General features: G+C 38.9%; 1 protein-coding gene across 2 annotated transcripts in view; it reads left to right on the top strand.

The window, feature by feature from the left end:
- Positions 1-23,608, top strand: part of ADK (adenosine kinase) — a 577,446-nt gene that overhangs the window by 527,289 nt on the left and 26,549 nt on the right. For both annotated transcript variants that reach the window (XM_007962951.3, XM_007962952.3), the window contains exon 10: positions 12,562-12,648. In XM_007962951.3, coding sequence (XP_007961142.1) covers positions 12,562-12,648 — 87 coding nt within the window. The remainder of the gene's footprint in view (positions 1-12,561; positions 12,649-23,608) is intronic.

Here is a 23,608-nt window from a genome sequence, read left to right as displayed (position 1 = left end):
AGTAATTATAACTATGATAGATACTTTCCTGGAAGTATGTGAAGGTTATAAGTGATGGCATAAAAGAGAATAATGAGTTCTGCTTGGAGGCCAAGGACTATAACCAAGAAGACATGCCTTATTTGGAACTAAGAGTGAAAAACAATTTGAAATGTAGACTTGATATATACATAAGAATAAAAGACCATGGCACATTTGGGAAATCATGAGTATGACCAAAGAGTAACTATTTGACTAAAGTTACTCTTTTGGTCAGGGAAAGGTAAAGTTTGAACAATAGGCTGGATTCATAGCCTAGAGTTAAGAGTTCATTCAATATAGAACCATTGAAGAGTTTTTAACGGGGGAATAACATCAGATTTGTATTCATGAAAAATTACTCCATTTATTCATCATATATTTATTGAGCCCCTATAATATACCAGGCATAGTTCTGGATGCTAGCGATCATCAGAAAAAAAATATTGCCTTTTCTATAACTCCTCTTACCTAGGCAGCCAGGTTTTGTGCCCTGAGCCCTAGCTCCTTTCCTGTGCTCAACTGAGTGAATCAGGGTTAGAAACCTCACCAAAGGTAGACAGTCCATAGATGATCAGTGAACTATGAGCTAATACAGCAGAGGAAACTAGTTTTTTGTTTGTCTGTTTTTGAGATAGGATCTCCCTCTGTCACCCAGGCTGGAGTGCAGTGGTGCTATCATGGCTTACTACAGCCCCAACCTCCTGGGTTAAAGCAATCTACCCACCTTAGTTAGCCTCCCAAGTAACTGGGACTATAGGCATGCACCACCATGCCCAGCTGACTTTTTTTTTTTTTTTGTAGAGACAGCCTGTTGTGCAGGCTGGTCTCAAACTCCTGGGCTCAAGTGATTCTCCTATTTCAGCCTCCCAAGGCTGTGGGATTACAGGCATGAACCACCATGCCTGACTGGAAACCAGTTCTTCAGATAAGAGAGTGCAGCAGATAACATTTAAAGTAGAGACCAGGTTGAAATGAACAGCTTTATAGTAAGATTAAAGTGATATGCTTCATTTAGTGAACTTATTAAAGATAACAGAAACCTCATTAATTCATATTGTGTATGTGTGTATATATATATATAGAGAGAGAGAGAGAGAGAGCATCTGAAATGCTAAATTATTAAATCCCAATGGCAGGATCATTGACAACTAGAAACTTGAGTTTATTTACTTACGTGGTTTACTAAACTAAGCTAGAGAGAGAGAGAGTCAGGTGCAGTGGCCCACACCTATAATCCCAGTACTTCAGGAAGCCAAGGTGGGAGGATCACTTGAGTCTAGGAGTTTGAAACCAGCCTAGGCAACATAGGGAGGCCCTATCTCTATTTTAAAAAAAAAAAAAAAAGATTAACTGGGCATGGTGGCGCATGCCTGTGGTCCCAGCTACGTAGGAAGTTGAGGCAGGAAGATCATTTGAACCCGGAGCTCAAGGCTGCTGTGAGCTGTGATGGCACCACTGCACCAGAGCCTGGGTGACAGAGAGAGATCCTGTCTCTAAAAAATTTCTTAAATGCACTCACATACACTAAACCAAGGGGAAATAAGGTTTTAGAGCAGTAATTCCATCTGTCATTGTTTTCTTGGTCATTTTTCCATGGAAAACAATTTTTGTATTCAAAGTCAACACTCATTCTCTTATATATTTACATTCAAAAGTGAAGACCTTAACTGGAATTAACTTGAAACATTTATGGAAAATTAGATGCAAACATGAACAAACTAAGAGATTTTACCACAAATAATGATGTAGAGGCAGGTAGTCTGCAAGGTCAGAACCATGCCTTCAGAAGCAGCAATTTTAAGTGAGACCTGAATCTCCTATACTCAAAGGTCTCGCATTAGTCAGCATTCTCTAGAGGGATAGAACTAATAGTATATATACATATACATACATATATACATACATACATATATACACACACACACATACATATATATATATGAGTTTATTAACTAGTGTTAACTCACACGATCACAAGGTCCCACAATAGACCATCTACAAGCTAGGAGCAAGGAAGCCAGTCCGAGTCTCAAAGCTGAAGAACTTGGAGTCCGATGTTCGAGGGCAGGAAGCATCCAGCACAGGAGAAAAATATAGGCTGGGAGGCTAAGCCAGTCTGGACTTCTCATGTTTTTCTGCCTTCTTTATACTCTCTGGCAGCTGATTAGATGGTGCCCACCAAGATTAAGGGTGGGGTCTGCCTTCCCCAGCCCACTGACTCAAATGTTAATCTCCTTTGGTAACACCCTCACAGACACACCCAGGATCAATATTTTGCATCCTTCAATCCAATCAAGTTGATACTCAGTATTAACCATCACAAGTTTCATTTCAAGATTAATAATATCCTTGTCCATTTAATCATTAAAAAGAATGCTTATTATCTGTCAACTTTTACTCTAAGTGCTTTATATGTATTAACTAATTTACTCCTCACAAAAATCCTATAAGTACCTATAAATGCTATTATTGTTCCTTTTTTCTTTCTTTCTGAGACAACGTCTGGCTCTGTCACCCAGGCCGGAGTGCAGCGGCATGATCTCGACTCACTGCAATTTCCTGCTCCTGGACTCTAACCATCCTCCCGCCTCAGCCTCCCGAGTAGCTGGGACTACAGGAATGCACTACCACATCCAGCTAGTGTTTTTGAATTTTTTGTAGAAATGGGGTTTTGCCATGCTACCCAGGCTGGTCTCGAACTTGTTAGCTCAAACGATCCGCCCATCTCAGCCTCCCAAAATGCTGAGATTACAGACATGCACCACCATGTCTAGCCTCCTATTTTAAATATGAGAAAATTGGCCTGGCACAGTGGCTCATGCCTGTAATCCCAACACTTTGGGAGGCCGAGGTAGGAAGATTACTTGAGCTTAGGAGTTTGAGACCAGCCTGGGCAACAAGGCGAAAACTCATCTCTACAAAAAATTAGCTGGGCATGGTAGCATGCACCTGTAATCCCAACTACCTGGGAGGCTGAGGTAGGAGGATCACTTGAGCCAGGGAAGTTGAGGCTGTAGTGGTGAGCCGAGATCGCACCACTGCACTCCAGCCAGGGTGACAAAGTGAGACCCTGTCTCAAAAAAAAAAGGGGGCCGGGCACGGTGGCTCATGCCTGTAATCCCAGCACTTTGGGAGGCCGAGGCGGGCGGATCATGAGGTCAGAAGTTCGAGACCAGCCTGGCCAATATGGTGAAACCCCATCCCTACTAAAAATACAAAAATTAGCCAGGTGTGGTGGTGCACACCTATAATCCCAGCTGCTCAGGAGGCTGAGGCAGAAGAATCGCTTCAACTCAGGAGGCAGAGGTTGCAGTGAGCCGAGATCGTGCCACTGCACTCCAGCCTGGGTGACAGAGTGAGACTCCATCTCAAAGAAAAAAATAAAAGCAAAAAAAAGGAGAATTTAATTTGATTACCAGATTGTAAATGGCAAATCTGGAATGTGAACCCAAGCATTCTGACTTATATTCTTAACCACGGTTATACTCCCTCTATTCTCTATGGAGAATTTATCAACTTAATTTAGTCAAATTTGGTTATCAGTACCAGGCTTATGGGAATTTAAATGTCAGTTAACTGCTGTATAATGATGAATCAAAATCTATTTATTCCATGATCACCTTTTTTTCAGAAAAGTAGTTGCAACATTACTTGAATGACAACTTTGGGATCACATTTTACTACTTCTCTTTCATTCATTTGTCCCAAATTCCTGCCTTTGCCGTGGGACCCTAGGCAGTTGACAAACTCTATGAGCCTCAGTGTCATCATTTATAAAATAAGATTAGTGATACCTTACTCATTTGAGAATTAGATGAGATAAAATATACAAAGCATTTGATGCAGTGCTTTTTCACTCAGATAACTACTGTTGCATTCCATTGCCTGATGTATCAAATCCGAACTTTTGCCTAGCTTTCAAAGTCTCCCTAGAAATGGCTAGATCCCACTTATCTTGATTTATTTCTTGCCTTACTTGATATATAAACTTTCTTCTGTCTCTGTTCCTCTTGGGACATACACACCTTTCTTTTCCTCTCTTCTTCATTATCCACATCTTTAAGACCTAGTTTAAGTTCAGTCTTCTCCGTGAAAGCATCTCCAGTTAAACTCATATTGTTTCTTCCCTTTTTTGAACTCCTGTTGAAGTTATAATAGATATTACATTGTGTGACATTTCACAGATTCTTTGATATATGCTAGGTTTCTCTTTCCATCTAGATTCTAAGCTCCTTGAGAAGACAGATCATGTCTTAATATTTTTCTGTATCTCCCCCAGAGGATCTAACAGAGTATCATAACTATTGTTCTATGAGATCTAATGAGCTCATAGCTATTGTTCAACAAATACTTATTACCTGATTGAAGAAAATAAGCTCCTAAAAATACCTTATAATATTATATAGGTCTTCATATTGTCAGTGTGTTTTTATAACACTGTTAATACTTAATCTATATAATAGTCACAGAAAATAGGTAGAACAGATATTATCTTCATTTTTTAGGTAATAACACTGAGTTTAAATTACATTGTGGCTTGCCCAAGGATTCTTGATAAGTAGCATTATTGACCCCACCCCCAACCCCTGCCATTCCAGTCCATTGTGCCTTCTCTATCAGGCTGCCAAAATATTTTTTTTTTCCTTTTGAGACAGGGCGTTGCTCTGTCACGCAGGCTGTAGAGCAGTGGCACAATCATAGCTCACTGCAGCCTCGACCACCTGGGCTCAAGCCCACCTCAGCCTACTGAGTAGCTGGGAATATAGATATACACCACCACACCCAGCTAATTTTTACATTTTGGGTAGAGACGAAGTTTCGCCATGTTCCCAGTCTGGTCTCAAACTCCTGGGCTCAACCAGTCCTCCCGCCTCAGCCTCCCAAAGTGCTGGAATTACAGACATGAGCCAGTGTGCCAGTAATATTTTCAAATCAAAGATGAGATTGCATCACTCCCTTTTTTAAAACCTTCCAACACTTTCCCATTTTACATAGAATGAAATCCTGCAAAACCCCCACATTCACTATACTCCAGGTACAGTGGCCTTCTTTAGCTTCAGCAGTCTTAGTGTGCCAAGCTTGTTGCTAGTCTGGGGCCTCTGCACTTGAATGTTCTACCCCTGGAACTTTACATGGCTTGCTCCTTCTTGCCCTTGAAATCTCAACTCAAATATCACCTCCTCAGTGAGAAAGTAACACCTATGTAAATTAACTCTCCTCCCTTGTCACACTTCATCATATCATCCTGCTTTATTTTTTCTATGGCACCTATTAATATCTCAAGTTAGGCTGGGCTATGGTAGCGCATGCCTGTAATCCCAGCACTTTGGGAGGCCAAGGCGGGTGGATCATGGATCACTTAAGCTCACAATTTTAAGGTAAGCCTGGCCAACATGATGAAACCCTATCTCTGCTAAAAGTACAAAAAGTTAGCTGGGCGTAGTGGTGCACGCCTGTAGTCCCAGCTACTCTGGAGGCTGAGGCACAAGAATAGCTTGAACCCAGGAGGCGGAGTTTGAAGTGAGCCAAGATCACACCACTGTACCCCAGCCTGTGCAACAGAGCAAGATTCTATCTCAAAATATATATATATATCAAATTAGCTTGTTTATATATTTGTTACTTGTGTATTGTATATCCCCAGTAGAATGTTGGCGTCATACAACCAGAGTTTTTATCCTATTCACATCTGTATTCCCAGTCCCTAATAAAGTACCTGACACATGGTAGTCTTAATAAATATTTATTAAATAAAATAGCTAAACCCAAACTAGACTAAAACTATGGCTTTTTTGTTCCTAATCCAGTGTACTTCCCATGAACATTTAATTTTTCCTACTTTTTGTGAAAGTACTTATACGTTTGGAACTACAGTAAGAATTGATGTTCAGAACAATGACATTAAGATGTGCGGGAGGATTCTCTATTATCAAAGAAAAATTTTATTCAGTTCAATAAGCTAAACTAATTAAAGCAGGGATATCATGGCATATTATTATATTAATACATTTAGAAAGATTTCCAAATAAAAAGACTTTTTCTTTAGTTAACTAGAAAATTAAATTAACTCAGAGCTCTTTATTCCCCAAAAGTCCTTGTTAATTAGGATTGTTCTATAAATCTCTATTATTAGCAGAGTTCATCATCTGTTTTATTGCCCTGTTTATTAGGGCAGCCTGAGCAGGGTGTCTTTGCTCATATCCTGATATGTGTGTCCTAGTGAAAAGAAAAGCATTTCCGGATTCTCATTTTTTCCCTATTCCTTGATATAGGCGTATTTCATGCTGTTAGTGTAACAATTTAGTTTCCTTCTATCAGTTCTCTATATAAAGCTGGAATGATATTATTGACCTGGCTATTAAGCAAAATAATTAAATTTAAGTTCTGTTTAAAAGCATTAATGTTTTGTGACATTGTTTATGATAACAGAAGATTGAAAATAGCCTAAAAGTCCATTAGTAAAGGGTTGGTTAAATAAATTATAGTATATCCATGTAGTGGACTATTATGCAGCAATAAAAAATAATGAGGACATTCTCTGTTTACCAAAATTGAAAGATATCCAGTATTTTAAAATATAATCCAGAGTAGCCTAGATAGTATGATACCTTTTTTTGTGTAGGTGAGGGGAGGAAAAAAATAAGAATGTAGTTTATTGTATATGCATAGAAAAATTCTGGAAGGATATATAAAAAAGCAATAACAGTGATAAACAGATTGGGAAGTAGAGGAGCAGAAACCAGCTGAATGGGAGAGATGAGCAGAGAGAGATTTTATAGCATAGCTTTTCATATGTTTTATATTTTTGAATCATACGAATGCATTACCTACTCAAAAAGTTAAATTAAAAACAAGCACAACTAAAAGTAATATGTGGCCAGGTGTGGTACCTCAGCCCTGTAATCCCAGCACTTTGGGAGGCCAAGGTGGGCAGATCACTTGAGGTCAGGAGTTCGAGACCAGCCTGGCCAACTTGGTGAAACCCAGTCTCTACTAAAAATACAAAAATTAGCCGGGCATGGTGGCATGCACCTGTAGTCCCAGCTACTCAGGAGTCTGAGGAAAGATGTCACTCGAACCTGGGAGGTGAAGGTTGCAGTGAGCCAGGGTCGCGCCACTGCACTCCAGCCTGGGCAACACAGCAAAACTCCGTCTCAAAAAAAAAAAAGTAATATGTGATTCTGTACTGAATTCTCTACTAGATTAAAAATATTGCTATAAAATACATTAGGACAATTAAGAAAATTGGACTGGACTATAGATTAGATTAAAATGTTGTTTTCTGTGTTTATCAACTATAACCTGGCTAACAGAATATCATTACTCTTAGGAAATACACACTGAAGTATTAAGGGGTAAAAGGCATAATATATACCACAAATGCTAAAAAAGTTTGAAAGAATAAATAATGTTATATATATATGGGAGGAATGATCAACTAAATGTGGCAAAATGTTAAACGGTAAATCTGGATAAATGTTGCATAGATGTTGTCTGTATTTTTCTGGGAACTTTTCTGTTAATGTAAAATTATTTCTAAATAGTTTTTAAAAACAAGCAAACAAAAACATTTTAATACTATGGAGATTACCTTATTATAAACAATGGCCAAGATACAGGAGCCTCTCTGGTTTTTACATAGTCATACTTTTCACTTTCTGGAGAAGTTTTTACCATCACTTTTCTGTTTCTTCCATGCCTATTGATGCTGGGTCAGAGGCAGTGGCAGGGGTAGTGACTGCATTTTATTTTGAGGTTGAAAAACACCAGGCCAAGTGTGGTGACTCATGTCTAGTGTTCAGGAGGCTGAGGCAGGAGGATCACTTGAAGCCAAGGGCTCAAGACCAGCCCGGAGAGCAAAGCAAGACCCCATCTCTACCAAAAAAAATTTTTTAATTAGCCAGGCATGTTGGCTTGCACTTGTAGTCCTAGCTGCTCAGGAGGCTGAGACAGGAGGATCCTTGTAGCCCAGGAGTTTGAGGCTGCAGTGAGCCATGATCACACCACTGCACTCCAGCCTGGGAGGCAGAGCAAGACCTTAGCTCTTGAAAAACTAGAGAAAAAAGAGAGAGAGAGAGAGAGAGAGAGAGTGAGAGAGAGAGAAAATGAAGAAAGGAAGGAAAAGCAAGAGAGAGAGAAAAGAAAGAAAAACACCTGCCTACCTGCCTTTCAACCTGCTGGATCAGCTTCAGGTGTATCTTCTCAACAGTTTAGGACATTAACAAAACAGTAACAATGTGGCATTTTAAAAATACCTTGAACAAAATTTTCTAAGGATATTGTGAGGTTGTGTGAAATATATAGTTAATTTGGTGGAGGTAAACCTGAAAAAACATTTAATTGTTTGGACTTGAATGACTGGATTTTTATTATTGTTCAGTTAGATATTGTGGCATTTTTAGAAACTTAACCATCTCTACTATAGTTGACTTTCATTATAGATGCATGAAGATGTTTTTATTCTAACTAGATTGGCCTCTTAAGTGATTAGTGAAGCTTGTCTCATATTTAAGTGAAGAGTAAATTATTTGTATGAAGTGTCTAGAGAATGCCTAAAATTGATTATTTTGTGTTCTAGGTAAGCTAAATTTTATTGTTTTGAATGAAGGCATGCTGCAGTCTTATCTAATAAATGACACAAAACAAATATATTATCAACTGAATTGTTAGTGTTTGTTTCCTGTTTGCTTGGGGAAGCTTATGATTTAGTGGTTTTTTAGAAATCCAGAAAGTAGGAATAATAATTATTCCCAACCCTTTTCCTTCTCACTTTACAAAAAGTTTGTGAAGAATTGAGAAATAAATGCTATGAATAATCTTAAGCTCTTAGGTAGAAGTACTTGATCAAAACTAACCAGGTCATTTTTTTACAATTAGGGCAGAAAGCTAGTTTTTACTAATTGTTCCAACAGCTACTCCAGGCTCATTTCATGCCTAAGAAAACTAGGTCCCAGTGAGAGTCATGTAAATGTCTTAGGCTTCATTGGTTGAATAACATCCATACCTGTAAGTGTATATTTAGATTTAGTGAATGTACTTCTGTGTTCATATAATACATTTCTTAGAATAGCCATGGAATAGGTCATGCTGGTGAAAATTGTTAGTTTTGTGACTTTTTTTTTTTTTTGAGATTGAGTTTCACTGTCGCCCAGACTGGAGTGCAGTGGCATGATCTCTGCTCACTGCAACTTCCACCTCCCAGATTCCAGCGATTCTCGTGCCTCAGCCTCCCAAGTAGCTAGAATTACAGGCACATGCCACCATGCCCGACTAATTTTTGTATTTTTAATAGACATACAGTTTTACCATGTTGCTGAGGCTGGTCTTGAATTCCTGACCTCAAGTGATCCACCCGCCTCGGCCTCCCAAAGTGCTGGAATTACAGGCGTGAGCCACTGTGCCTGGCCGTGACTTTTCATAATAGCTCTGTAAACCAGCTTAAGTCATTTGAAAATCAGAGCATACTAAAAATGTAATAAAACATAAATATTATTAAATATATTTTAGTCTTCTAGGACAAGGAGCACATTTTGGGATCTTAAAGATTTTTCAGTGTCATCATTTTGAAAGGAGTTCTTGTAGTTCTTTAGATAATAGAAAATAATGAAAACTGAGTTTATGACACATCTTTTGCATATGTGATATTCTTATATACTTATCTATACTGATAAGTATAAAAAGGTGGAAAATGATTATACTTTGTATTTCAGGAAATTGAACTTCATATGATAACTAAGGATAAAGTATCTCAGTGATGTGTGTGTGTATATATGTATATATCTAGAAAAAGCATTATAAAGCTGCATTTATGTAGAATTTTCAGCAATTTAGATCAAGAAGTCATGATTCTTTTTTTTTTTTTTTCTTTTTTCCCGAGAGGGAGTCTCACTCTGTCCCCAGGCAGGAGTGCAGTGGTGCAATCTCGGCTCACTGCAACCTCCACTTCCTGGGTTTAAGCAATTCTCCTGCCTCAACCTCCAGAGTAGCTGGGATTTCAGGCACATAAGGCACATACCACCATGCCCAGCTAATTTTTTTTTTGTATTTTTAGTGGAGCCGGGATTTTACCATGTTGCCCAGGCTGGTTGAACTCCTGACCTCATGATCCATCCACCTCCACCTCCCAAAGTGCTGGGATTACAGGTGTGAGCCACCATGCCCGGCCAGAAGTCATCATTCTTAAGAATAAAATTCAAAATAATCTCTTCCATTGTCGATTAGATTCTGTTCATAAATAAAGATTTATGCAGTCAAAAATAAATAATTGTTTTCAAACAAGGAGCTCAAGGAATTCTGTATAATTTTGGTTTACTTACCATTTATATTTAATTATTTTCCAATCTATAAATCTAGTAATTAATTCTTATATTACCTAAAATGTTTTATAGACATGTTAGATTATTACATAATGTAAATGTATTATAAATAGTAATGGTGTCATTAACTTACTCATTTTACTTATTTTAGTACCTGTTTGGTTTTAGTTTATAGTTGTTATTTCCCTGTATAGTGTAGCTTGTACTTGGAAGTAGTAAAACCAGATTTCTTTATAAGTATTTATGGTACAGACCTTTTCCTAAATCAGACTGCAGACCTTTCCCAAGTATTTCTAATAAAATCTGCTTACTTTTTTTTTGGCCTGTGTAGTAGTATGTACTGTATATACTCTCTAGAAAATGTAAGTCTGGATATTTGTGCCATAACTTTCAATTAATCAAAATCTTGTCAACTGCCATGTAGGCCCTCATGTGACAAAAAGTGGAAAGTTCAGTTACTTAAAGAGTTTGGCCGGGCGTGGTGGCTCACGCCTAATCCCAGCACTTTGGGAGGCTGAGGCAGTCAGATCACTTGAGGTCAGGGGTTCGAGACCAGCCTGGCCAATATGGCGAAATCCTGCCTCTACTAAAAATACAAAAATTAGCCAGGCGTGGTGGCGCACGACTATAATCCCAGCTACTTGGGAGGCTTAAATCATGAGAATAACTTGAACCAGGAGGCGGAGGTTGCAACGAGCTGAGATCACGCCACTGCACTCCAGCCGGGACAACAGAATGAGACTCTTGTCTCAAAAGAAAAAAAAGTTTAAGCGAGATGCAGTGGCTCATGCCTGTAATCCTAGCACTTTGGGAGACCAAGGCAGGGGATTGCTTGAGCCCAGGAGTTTGAAACTAGCCTGGGCAGCAAAGCGAGACCATGTATCTACCCACATGCCCCCCTGCCCCCCCCCCCCCCCACCTCACAAAAAAGCAAAAAGTTAACCAGCTGTGGTGGTGTGTGTCTGTGGTCCCAACTACATGGGAGGCTGAGACAGGAGGATGCCTTGATCCCTTGAGGTCAAGGCTGGAGTGTGTTATGATTACACAACTGCACTCCAGCCTGGATGACAGAGCAAGACCTAAAAAAAAAAAAGATTTTTAAAAAGATTGACTAAGTAAATGAGTCCTCTTCTTGAATATCAATCTTTCCAGGAGAGTTTTTTCATTAACATATTTATGTCTCTTGGTGAAAGTTTCCATTAAGAGCAGGTAGCAAAAGCTAGACAGAATATGCTTTTGAAGATTCTCTGTGTTCTTTATTAATACCTTTCTTAAGTTTCTCAAGATCTCCTTTTGCCTCCCTTTTGGTCTTAAATGAGACTGAAGTTTACAAGTCTTTAGCCATGTCTGTCCCCATAGGGATGCAAATTTGTGATTTCAGAAGTTCCAGTCCCCAGTAAGAAGCACTGTCCAATCATGTGCAGATGTGTCTTGTAAGCCAGATTTCATCACAGATAAGTTCATTCCACTGTCATGTGCCACATTTAAAGTACTAAATTAGGTTACTCTGTAGTCAAAACAAGCCCTGGTCCAGACTGCTCTAGGACGAGACCCCATTGCACTGTCCCTTTTGTTCTGCCCATGCATTCGGTAGTAGCTTTCCCTTTTGCCAGTTGACAGATAGTGACTTCTTTACAAAACATAACCAGATTAGGTTGTTTTTAATAAACCAACTAAGATAAAAAAATTATTGACATTGGGATGAAGTATTTTAACAGAATAATAGTAATTTTTTATTGTGCCATTGTGATTTTCTGTAAAGAAACACCCAATATTCATTTTTTTTTTTTTTTAATTTACAACTCTTTAACTGTACCCAGCATTTCACTGCTAGGAATATAGTCAGGCTTGAAGCTTTATTAGAAACGCATGATCCAATCCATACCAACACTTCTTTTAGTTTATGGCTTCTGTTCATTTGCACTGTCCAAAAATGTACTGCTACTGTTTGTAGTCATTCCAAAAAAACAAAAATGTGAACTACCTAGGTATAACTGTCATAAGACATATACAGCAGCATCTGTATGCTGAAAGTTACCAAAAAAGTGTTACTTGCATAGGATTTTACACCGTAGTTCCCAAGTGCCCCTGTACAGAATATGGAGCTTATGTCCTGTCTCTCTTTGAATGATGAGTGATGAAAGAGCTTCAGACATTACTGGGTGAGCTTGTATTGAGTGTTACAAAGAGAAGTCAGTCTGCCTTTCTTTGACTCTAATTGCAGAAAGTGAAGTCACTGCTTTTGCTGTCTTGGATCAAGACCAGAAAGAAATTATTGATACCAATGGAGCTGGAGATGCATTTGTTGGAGGTACAGACTAATTTATTTCATTTACTTACAAGTTAAACATTTTAACCCTTGTTTCTACCATATAACCAAGATTTATTCATTTAATAACTTTTAATTTCTTCTTTTAAGTAATTCACTTATGAAGTTCTTTCTATATACTTCTATCATTGTCAGTATTATAGAGGGGTTTTACCACAGGAAAAATTGTGTTTGGAAAAGATAATTTGCTACTGTGCTATACCCTAGTCATTTTCACAAGATTAATTGTATCTGTCAGAAAATTGCATAAACAAGCTGCATCAAGTACAGTATATAGTATATTCGTAGCCCTTCAGGCTTAAATGTTAACACATTTTTGTTCTTTAAAACAAGTTGTGATGAATATTAAACAGTATGCTAATAACTAAGAATGATGTCTTTGGATGATATCCTTTGGTTAAAACATCTGTTTCAAACACAATAGTGGTTGTTTGTTATACTAGGAAGGGTTCAATTTTTGCCTATTTTAGGCTCTATAAGAACTGGCAAATTTTATATGAACTAATGATTTTGGTAATGAATACTCAAAAATAAAATCAAGACAACAGAAGATTTTTGGCTCAGTGACTTAGATTGATCTAAAATCTGATTCAAAAATTCTTTTGATAAGTCTAAATTCCTTCTAGTTAAATGTAGTTAATTAGGCTAGTTTATAGTCTCTAGAAAGCTTTAGCTTCCTCAAAGATACCCCAAAGGGGTCTTTCCCAGTCAGACCAGGTAAAAAAAGCAAGCAAGTGGAACTGATCATTGTCCCTTTTTCTCTGGAGGATAATTTGAATCATGGGAAACTTATTTAAGTTTGTGTGATGGTTTTAACTTAATATTTTGTTTTAATGGTCTTTTACCAACATAAATTTTTATTTTTCTTTCTCTAAAACTATTCATGCCCAGTTTTTTGTTTGTTTTTGATATGGAGTCTCACTCTGTCTCCCAGGCTGGTGTGCAGTGTTGCAATCTCAGCTCACTGCAACCTCTGCCTCCCGGTTCAAATGATTCTCCTGCCTCAGCCTCCTGAGCAGCTGGGACCACAGGCGCATACCACCACACCTGGCTAATTTTTGTACTTTTAGTGGAGATGGGGTTTTGCCATGTTGGGCAGGCTGGTCATGCCCAGTCTTAAATGAACTATTAACCATTAGGATGCCCCATGCCCTGTATTCTTTGGAAAGAGGCTGTACCACAGACAACATTCTACTTCACTGTTATGATTGTGTTTTTTATTTTCTTGCTCGGAAAGTCTTCATTATTGGTAATATTAGAGTACTTAGCAGTCAATTTTCCTATTTTTTACTCTTTAGAGCTATAGATATATGTAGGCTAAAAATATTTTATTCTGAATTTAGCCATATTCTGTAATACATTAAGAAAACCCTAGTGATTTCTTGGTTAGAAATTGGTCAAACCAGGAATCTTAGTCTAGAAACTTTTAAACTTATACACTGTATGTACATTACTTAAGTACTTTAAAATCTTTAAAACATGAAGTCTTCTATTTCTTTGACGTTCAGTAGGACACATAATGAGGCCATCATAGATTTGATGGTGACCTAAATAGCCACTACCTCTGGCCTTGAGTTACTAGGCTTCCTAGCCCTACAACAGCAGATTCTGTTATAGTCACCTAACTATCTGTAATGCTACCGATACTAGGTGAGAATATATAGACTTTTTGAGGGAGGGAGAGGCCATTCTTAGGATACTCAGGTAGGAACAGCTAGCTACCATTTGTATTGTCATTAGAGTGATAAATAAACTACTTCATCAAAGCAATTGGGATTTTTTGTTAGAGGATTTTTCAGCCTCTTTTTATCCTACTTCATTATATTTATTGTTGGGGTATAGTTAGGTAAGTAAAACAGAAAAAGAGTATAGAACAGGGATCCACAATCTTTTTTTTTTTTTTTTTTTTTTTTTGTAAAAGGCCAAATGGTGACTATTTTAGGCTTTGCAAGTCATATACAGGCTGTATTGCATATCTTTGTTTGCTTGCTTGTGTTTTGCTTTGTTTTTTGGTTTTTGTTTTTTTTAAATAGCACTTTTAATACGTAAAAACCTTTCCTAGCTCTCTAGCTGAACAAAAACATGCCATAGGCCAGTGTTGGCCTACAGACTATAGTTTGCCAAACCCTTTTTTACTTATGGGCAGCTTCCTCACTTTATTCATTTCTAGCATTTCAAAGCTCCAGACACTAGATTTCACTACACACTGTTGAAATCAGAATAGAGAAAGTGGAAGGCAGGTAGAAACTAGGCAGGACTTTACTGGTAATACAATTAGATAGCCAGTTTTCTCACTTTGAACCTACTCAGTTCCCAGGGTAATCAGATCCCAAAACACTGGGTCATGCAATGAGATGAAAATCCTAATGTCAGTTTATTAATGGAATACTTATGTTGCCATCTTTACCACATTCTGTCAAATGTGAGTCAAGCTACAAAGTAACAGCAATAGATAACCTTTATGCAGTACCTACTAACCAACCAATATCTTAAATACTTTATATATATTAACTAATTTAGTGTTCATAAAAGGTTCTTGGAGTAGATTATTTTTACCCCTATTTTACTGATGAAAAAAAAACAGAGACAAAGAAAGGTGAGATAATGTGCCCATAGTCTCATGGCTAGAGAGTAGCAGAGCCAGGATTCAAACCCAGAAAGCCTGTCTCCAAAGTCAGGGCTTTTACTGACCACACTAATACTGCTTCTCTAAACATTTATGTAAATCTCACCATTATAACTGAGAATTGCAGACCAGCCTTCCTGACAAAAGCTGGTTTTGCCAGAGAATCTTCCTGTTATCTGAGTAGATGACTTCATTTATTAAAGAGGATCTTTTGTAATCTGACAGGGTTCTGAGGACTCTAAGGTAAGATTGTTGAGGAAAAGAAAGAAAAACTGAAAGGGAAGAGAATCCAAGAACTGTAGTCCCTGGTGAGTTTGAACCAAGAGCTTTTTGCTAAGCTGTAGCATCGATTGCACTACAGAGATACAGAAAGCCAGATGATAAACTTGCTTGGTTAGCATGGACTCCAAATAAGAGAGTTATATGAATCAGCTGTTTAATAGTGAAGCAAGATATTTCCCTAAGCCCTTCTCAGGCAGTAACTGCAGTGTGTGGGCACTGGAACTAGCTGGCCACTTTGATGCCAGCAGGAGGGAACTTCACTCACTCGCTGCTCCACCCCTCACAGGAGGGGGAGCACAGGTGAGCAGGTGCAGGAGCTGGGCCAAGCACTTCTGGGCACTGGTAAGAGCGAATGCCATACCAGCCCAGTGGCAGCATCTAAGGGAAGGTGCCCTTGACCTCTGGTTCCCCAGAGGAAGCGCTACAGTGCCCTTTTAGCTTTGCTGTCCGTAGACAGCTTAAGCGTTAACAGCTCAGTGGAGTGACCCTCCTTTGTCACCAGTGTGACAGCCCTTTGCACCCACAAAGGGCTGAGTTCTTGGCACCTGAGTTCTTGTCTGACGTCCAGGATAAATGGGGTCACACAAACGAATTGGAGATGGTAAATGCAGGGGATTTTATTGCCGATGAAAGTGGCTCTCAGCAGGAAGGGGAGCTGAAAGGGGGATGGAGCAGGAAGATAATCCCCTGGAGTCCGGTCGTCCCCAGCCAGACTCCTCTCCAAAGCTATGCCATCAAGCTGTCCCTCTGAAGTCAAGCCGCTTCTCTCCAGTGTCCAATCGTGGTCTCCAACATCTAACTGCTTCTCCTCTTCTCCTTTCTCTGTTGGCTGAGCCTGGGTTTTTTATGGGCACAGGATTGTGGGTGGAGTGGGCCGTGGGTAGTTTTGGAAAAGGCAACATTTGAGCAGGAAAACAAGGATGTAAGTTCTCACTTTGGGCCGTGGTATTAGGCTTTTTGGCTTTAGGGTGGGGCCCTCACCAGAGACCCACCCTCTTCTGCCCAGAATTTGCCTGCCTCCTGTCCCTATCAGTAGCACCCATCTAACAACCTGATGCATCTTACAACAGAAATGGTCTTGTTAGTTGGAAATACTAAAAGATCCATTGGTTAAAACCCCCTGCTCCCTCTTCACACCAGCAAGAGCCTTTCTACTGGGATTAGAAACAACAGCTGTTGGCTCCACACAGTGAATCACACCTGAAATCCTAGCACTTTGAGAGGCCAAGGCAGGCGGATCACTTGAGGCCAGGAATTTGAGGCCAGCCTGGCCAACATAGTGAAACTCTGTCTCTACTAAAAATACAAAAAATTAGCCAGGCAAGGTAACATGCACTTGTAGTCCCAGCTACTCGGGAGGCTGAGGCCCTGCCCATATGGAAAAATTAACAAAATAGATCAAAGACTTAAATGTAAGTACTAAATCAGCCAGGTGTGGTGGCTCATGCCTGTAATCCCAGCACTTTGGGAGGCCGAAGCAGGTGGATCACTTGAGGCCAGGAGTTTGAGACCAGCCTGGCCAACATGGCGAAACCCCATCTCTACTAAAAATAGAAAAATTAGCCGGGCTTGGCGTTGCATGCCTGAAGTCCTAGCAACTTGGGTGGCTGAGGCGGGAGAATCACTTGAACCCAGGAGGCAGAGGTTGCAGTAAGCCAAGATCTTACTACTGTACTCCAGTCTGGGTGACAGAGTGAGACCTTGTCTCAAAAAAATTAATTAATTAAATAATTAAATAATAGGCGCTGACTACTTCCACCTTGGAAATGAATCTCAGGCAGTGGCAACTTTTACATTTACTATGTAGTTTATTTTTCTTTGCTTCATTGCCCAATTAACATATCTTCTTTCTGATTGACACATTCTATCTTTGGATGGTTAATATATTCATCCTGTAACTTTCAAGTTTTGCTGGCCTAAGAGTATTTCTGTCTTTTGTGACTTTGCATATCTATATTTTAGTCCACTTTGTGGTAATTTAACTCTCTGAAGGACAATAATTTTCTTTGCATAAATTTCAGATTTTGGATAAAGTATCACTCTAGCTACCATGTGCTAATTATCTATATCAGTAGCAGAGTGCCATGTGTTCCTTTAGCCAGCTAAAAAGATATATGACTACATCATGGATTTTCATGTATAATTTAAAAATGAGTAACCCAAATGTACATAAATTAAATTAAATTAAATTCATAGTTCCATCTCACGAGTTTAGTGACAGTAACAAATCCCTCTAGCCTCTACAAGCATCACTCCTTCTTGTTCTATTTGGAGGTCTTAAGCGCTTTGTGATATTTGCTCTTTATTTGTCACCAGCCAGCCCTGATAGAACTAATCTTTTCACATTCTTCCTCAAAAGCCCAAGTACTAGGATTGTACTCTTGGAAATGGAGACAATTCTATAATCTCTAAGGATGATTTCCTAACTTCCTAGGTCAGGAGAAAATTTCTTCCTGTTGTCCTGCTGTGCTTTGTCACAGCAGGTCTGCCTTTTCATTTGGAACCCTCTTTGTCACTGCCATAGTAACAAATGGAAACATTGAGAACATTTTGTGACAGGCACTGTCATTGTTCCCAGTGAAATCTCTTCCCCTGTGTCTTCCCAGTAAATGAAACTGAGAAGAAAAATCATAACAAATAACATGAAAAAGGACCTAATCAATATGTTCCCACTGGGCTGTCAATACCAGCCTGTGTTAATCTAATATGATTTAGTCATATGTTTTATGGCAGCTGTGGGAATATGGACAGGACCTACAAATCATCTTTAGACTGAAAGTGAGTACACCTTTGACAGATGATGTGTAGACACTTACATACAACTCTCAGATAAAAGACTAGACTTCACCCAAGAACCAACATTCTTAGTATTTAAAAAAAAAAAAAAAAACTTCATTAAATATGGTTAAGAGCCACATATAGATTAGAAAACTTTATTTTGTTGGGTTTTTTGTTTTGTTTTTGTTTTTGTTTTCAGATGGAGTCTTGCTCTGCCACCCAGGCTGGAGTGCAGTGACACAATCTTGACTCACTGCAACCTCTGCCTCCCAGGTTCAAGCAATTCTCCTGCCTCATTCTCCCAAATAGCTAGAATTACAGGCATCTGCCACCACACTTGGCTAATTTTTGTATTTTTAGTAAAGATGGAGTTTTGCCATGTTAACCAGGCTGGTCTTGAACTCCTGACCTAAGGTGATCCACCTGCCTCAGCCTCCCAAAGTCCTGGGATTTACAGGCATGAGCCACTGCACCTAGCCAGAATATTTTATTTGGAATGATAATAAAGTAATTGTGCTGCCTCATAATACATTTTTTGGAGGGGGAGATGGGGTCTCACTCTGTCACCTAGGCTGGAGTGCAATAGCACGATCATAGCTCACTGCAGCCTCAAACTCCTGGGCTCAAGCCATCGTCCCACCTCAGTCTCCCGAGTAGCTGGGACTACAGGTTTTTTTTTTAATTTTTCGCAGAGACAGAGTCTCACTCTGTTACCTAGTCTGGTTGAACTCTTGGCCTCAAGCAGTCCTCCTGCCTAGGACTCCCAAAGTGCTGGATTACATTTCATTAACATGACAGTTCATTTGGGATTACAGACATGAGCCACCGCCCCCAGCCAGAATACTCTTTATTTTAAAAATCCTCACAACAGCTTCAGCAGGGAAAATGTATTACCCTTAAAAATATTACCTATAATATGCAAATGACTCTGAAAACCACTTAGCAATCACAATGCAAATAATTCTCCTGTTTCCCATCTAATAAAAAGGAACACTAATTATATTCTCTAGGCTGGGAGCAGTGGCTCACACCTGTAATTCCAGCACTTTGGGAGGCCAAGGCAGGTGAATAGCTTGAGCTCAGCAGTTCAAGACCAGCCTGGACAACGTGGCAAGACCCCAATTCTACCAAAGATAAAAAAATTAGCTGGGCATGGTGGCATGAGCCTGTGGTTCCAGCTACTCAGGAGACTGAGGTGGGAGGATTGCTGGAGCCTGGGAAGTCGAGGCTGCAGTGCACTGTGATTGCACCCCTGCACTCCAGACTGGGTGACAGAGTGAGACCTTGTCTCAAAAACAAACAAAAAACAATTTCATTCTCTAATTCATGTTTAGAAAAGAACATTGGTTTAAAAAAAATTTAAGGAGTTGTTTTCAGAACAAGGATGCCACTTCCTCTTCATGTGGCACCTATCTATACTTCTGAGGACCATAAAGACTCCCTAATTATCTTCATATTTTCTATCCTCACCTTGTTTTTTTGGTCCCAAACATTTATAGCTTCCTCCCCCATTCTTCTTAATTGCTGCTTCATTGTGTTATGCATAGAAGTGGTGCAGAATTCTTGGGATTTTTTTTTTTTTTTTTCACTACACGCTTCCTTTGCTCTCCATCTCAGCAAGACTAGAAGACAACTTAGTAACTGTTGAATATATCGTTTCTCACACTTCTTCACTCAAAAACCAAAACCTTCATATGACCCACGTCTGCTGAGGATTTACTTGATGGTGACCAAGATGATAGCTCCCCACTGCTAAACAACCCGATGTCAACAACTCTTTTTCTTCTTTCTGCTCTAATGGGACATCTTCTCTGTTTTATTTCTTGAGCAGAAATTTTTCTTAAAACCATCAAATGAACTGTGGAATTGGCTTGGTCATTAGGAATATGAAACAGGCCAGGCGTGGTGGCTCACACCTGTAATCCCAACATTTTGGGAGACAAAAGCAGGAGGATCACATGAGGCTAGGATTTCAAGACCAGCCTGGACAGTGCAGTGAGACCCCAGTCTCTACATAAATAAATAAATAAATAAATAAATAAATAAATAAATAAATAGCCAAGCAGGGTGGCATGTGCCTGTAGTCCCAACTACTCAAGAGGCTGAGGTGAGAGGATCACTTGAGCCCAGAAAGTTGAGGCTACAGTGAGCTGAGGTCACGCCACTGCACTACAGTCTGGGCAACAGGGGGAGACCCTGTCTCTACAAAAAAAAAGAAAAAGAAAAAAGATATGAAACATTCACCACAGATAGTAGTTCAAGTTCATGCAAGAGAAAGGAAGAGAGAGCTATGCCCTCGCACAGTGATAGGATGCTTTATTACATGCTACACTAGTGTTATACCTCCAGAGTCTTAGTCAAGCTGAAGCTAGACCAGCACCAAATTTCATAAACACTGTCTATGATTATTTGAGCCTTCGTTAGTTAAAAAATGTAAAGATTATCCTCTCCAGCCATGATTTTAAAAAAGAGAGAGAGAAATCACTTTAGTTCATGTGAAATACAGGATGATTTTAGAGTGAAGCCTGTAATTTCTCATCAACACAAATGTTCCCTCAAAGACCTAATATCCTGAATGACTTCCATCTAGAAGCAATTGTAAATAGATAATGGAATTGAAAGGACTTTATCTTCTGGGAATGTGGATAAGACACAAACAGTCTGAACTATGTAGGTTATCAGACTCTAAAGCTCAGATGTGAATCTTAGGTTTCTTATATTTGATGATTTTTGAGAAATATTTATTCTAAGAAAATGATGTTGATATGGAAATTTTTGTTTAGTTGCAGAAGTCCACAGGAAATGTCATAAGTAAAATTTCTGAAATTCATTTTCTTAAACAGAATTGTGACATAACAAAATATATGTGTGTTAGTTCCCTGACCTAGAATATTGGTGAGCCAATTAGAAGTAATTTGAATCGTATAATTCTCTCAGCTGCTATTACATGAATCTGGTCAGTTTTACCTCTCATATCTGTCTGACACATCCAACATGTATCAGTTAGCTTTTACTGCATAACTAACAACTTTCAAAACCTAGTTACCTAAAATAACAACTCATTTATTTAGTTCCACAAATCTGTGGGTTGACAGCTGGGCCTGTGCTTACCTGGACAGTTCCTCTGGCCTTAGAGTGTTGAGAGATTAAGTAATTTGCCCAAGGTCATATTGAAAGCTAAGATTCAAACTCAAAATTTGGCCTCAAAGTTCTTAGCCCTAGCCATTTTACTATACTCCCTTTTATTACTACATCATCTTACCTTCATCTCTAAAGGAGGAGAAATAGCCAAAGTGGGTTTATAAACACTGGTCTGTAGACTGGTGCCAGTCTATGACATAAGAGTTTTCATCAGTCAATATCAAAATGTAAAAAGGCAGGGGCAAGAAAGTAAACTTCTGTAAAGCTAAATATATTCAGTTTTAAATCTTGCCCTTCCTACATTGAGGAAGTTATATTTTCTTTTTTTATGAATAATGTTGGTAATAGTGGAATTTTTTTTTTTTTTTTTTTTTTTTTTTTTTTTTTTTTTTTTGAGACTGAGTCTCCGCTCTGTCACTCAGGCTGGAGTGCAGTAGTGCAATCTCAGCTCACTGCAACCTCCACCTCCCGGGTTCAAGCAATTCTCATCCCTCAGCCTCCCAAGTAGCTGGGATTATAGGCACCTGCCATCACGCCCGGCTTATTTTTTTAGTAGAGACAGGGTTTCACCATGTGGGCCAGGCTGGTCTTGAACTCCTGACCTCGTGATCCACCCACCTTGGCCTCCCAAAGTGCTGAGATTACAGGCGTGAGCCACTGTGTCCGGCCTGGATTTTTAAAAAATGTTCTTATCTAGCAGAATTAAAGTCTGCCAGCTCTGTGTTTATCCCTAAAATCTTTTGGACAAGTTTCAATGTTCTGTGAAATCCCAAAGTCTGGGATTCACTGATCAACCATATTTTTTCATAAATTCTACAAAATTATTTGGCCCGTTTTTTTTCTTTATGCCACTAAAAGATTAGTGATGACTTGAATGCTGTTCATGTTGGATTCTTCTAATATCTGGCCCATTTCTTCATATAAAGAAGACGAGTGTAGGCCAGACACAGTGGCTCATGCCTGTAATCCCAGCTCTTTGGGAGGCTAAGGCAGGTGGATCACTTGAGGTCAGGAGTTCGAGACCAGCCTGACCAACATGGTGAAATCCCATCTCTACTAAAATACAAAAATTACCAAGGTGTGGTGGTGGGTGCCTATAATCCCAGCTACTCGGGAGGCTGAGGCTAGAGAATCGCTTGAACCCGGGAGGTGGAAGTTGCAGTGAGCTGAGATGGTGCCACTACACTCTAGCCTGGGCAACAGAGCAAGACTCCATCCAAAAAAACAAAATAAAATAAAAAGTAAAGAATACAAGTATAGAACTGTAAGTTCTATACTTGCTGTTGACAGATGAGTACAGAGCAATAAGTATAATATGATGTGACTTGTATTTTGTTAAAAATGGTCTTATGTGTGTATGTTGAATGTATACTTATAAAAGCATATAAAAGTTCCAAGAAGAAACACTCCAAACAGCTAACAGTGGATGTACTTGGAGGTGGATGAATGAAATAATCACTTTCCACTCTGTATGTCTGAATTTTTTTTTTACAATGTGCCCTTATTGGCTTTGTAATTAATGTAATCTTTAAATAAATAAAATCACATGTGTGTAGCACTGATGCAGAGCCTAGCCAGCCTTAGTACCCAGCAGAAATCTTCATTGTGGTAAATAAGTCATCAGACACAACATTTCAAACTATATGATAATTTATATGAAACGTAACCTCTGATGTTTTAAGGCAACTTATCAGCAGAGGTCTGAATAAAACAAAATTAGCAGCATGATTGTCAAATTAACAGCTACTCTCTCTTCAGATATGTAAGTTCTGAAACCAGGGGTATAAACACAGTCTTTTAATTTATTTTTCATTTAAATTATCCAATTAACATTGACATTTTACAGAGTTTAGATATATTTCTTGCCCACAAAGTAAATGGCAAATTAAAAACTGATTTCTGTCATCAAATGCTCTTAAAATTTTAGAACCATCCTGCTATGATAAATTTTTAGTTGATCAAATGCAGATTTTTGAATTGAGTTAAATAATAACAAAATTAAATAACAAAGTTATCTTGCTTATGAATTAGGGCATAAGCACAGCTTCACATAAACAATGTTACCATCATCTTATCCCAGCAGCTATTACTTTGCCCCAATGAATCTTTTGTTTT

This window comes from Chlorocebus sabaeus, chromosome 9 (assembly GCF_047675955.1).
Source record: "Chlorocebus sabaeus isolate Y175 chromosome 9, mChlSab1.0.hap1, whole genome shotgun sequence".
Taxonomy (NCBI): Eukaryota; Metazoa; Chordata; class Mammalia; order Primates; family Cercopithecidae; genus Chlorocebus; species Chlorocebus sabaeus.
Note: the sequence above shows the minus strand (reverse complement) of the source record. Positions and strands in the feature narration are given on the sequence as shown.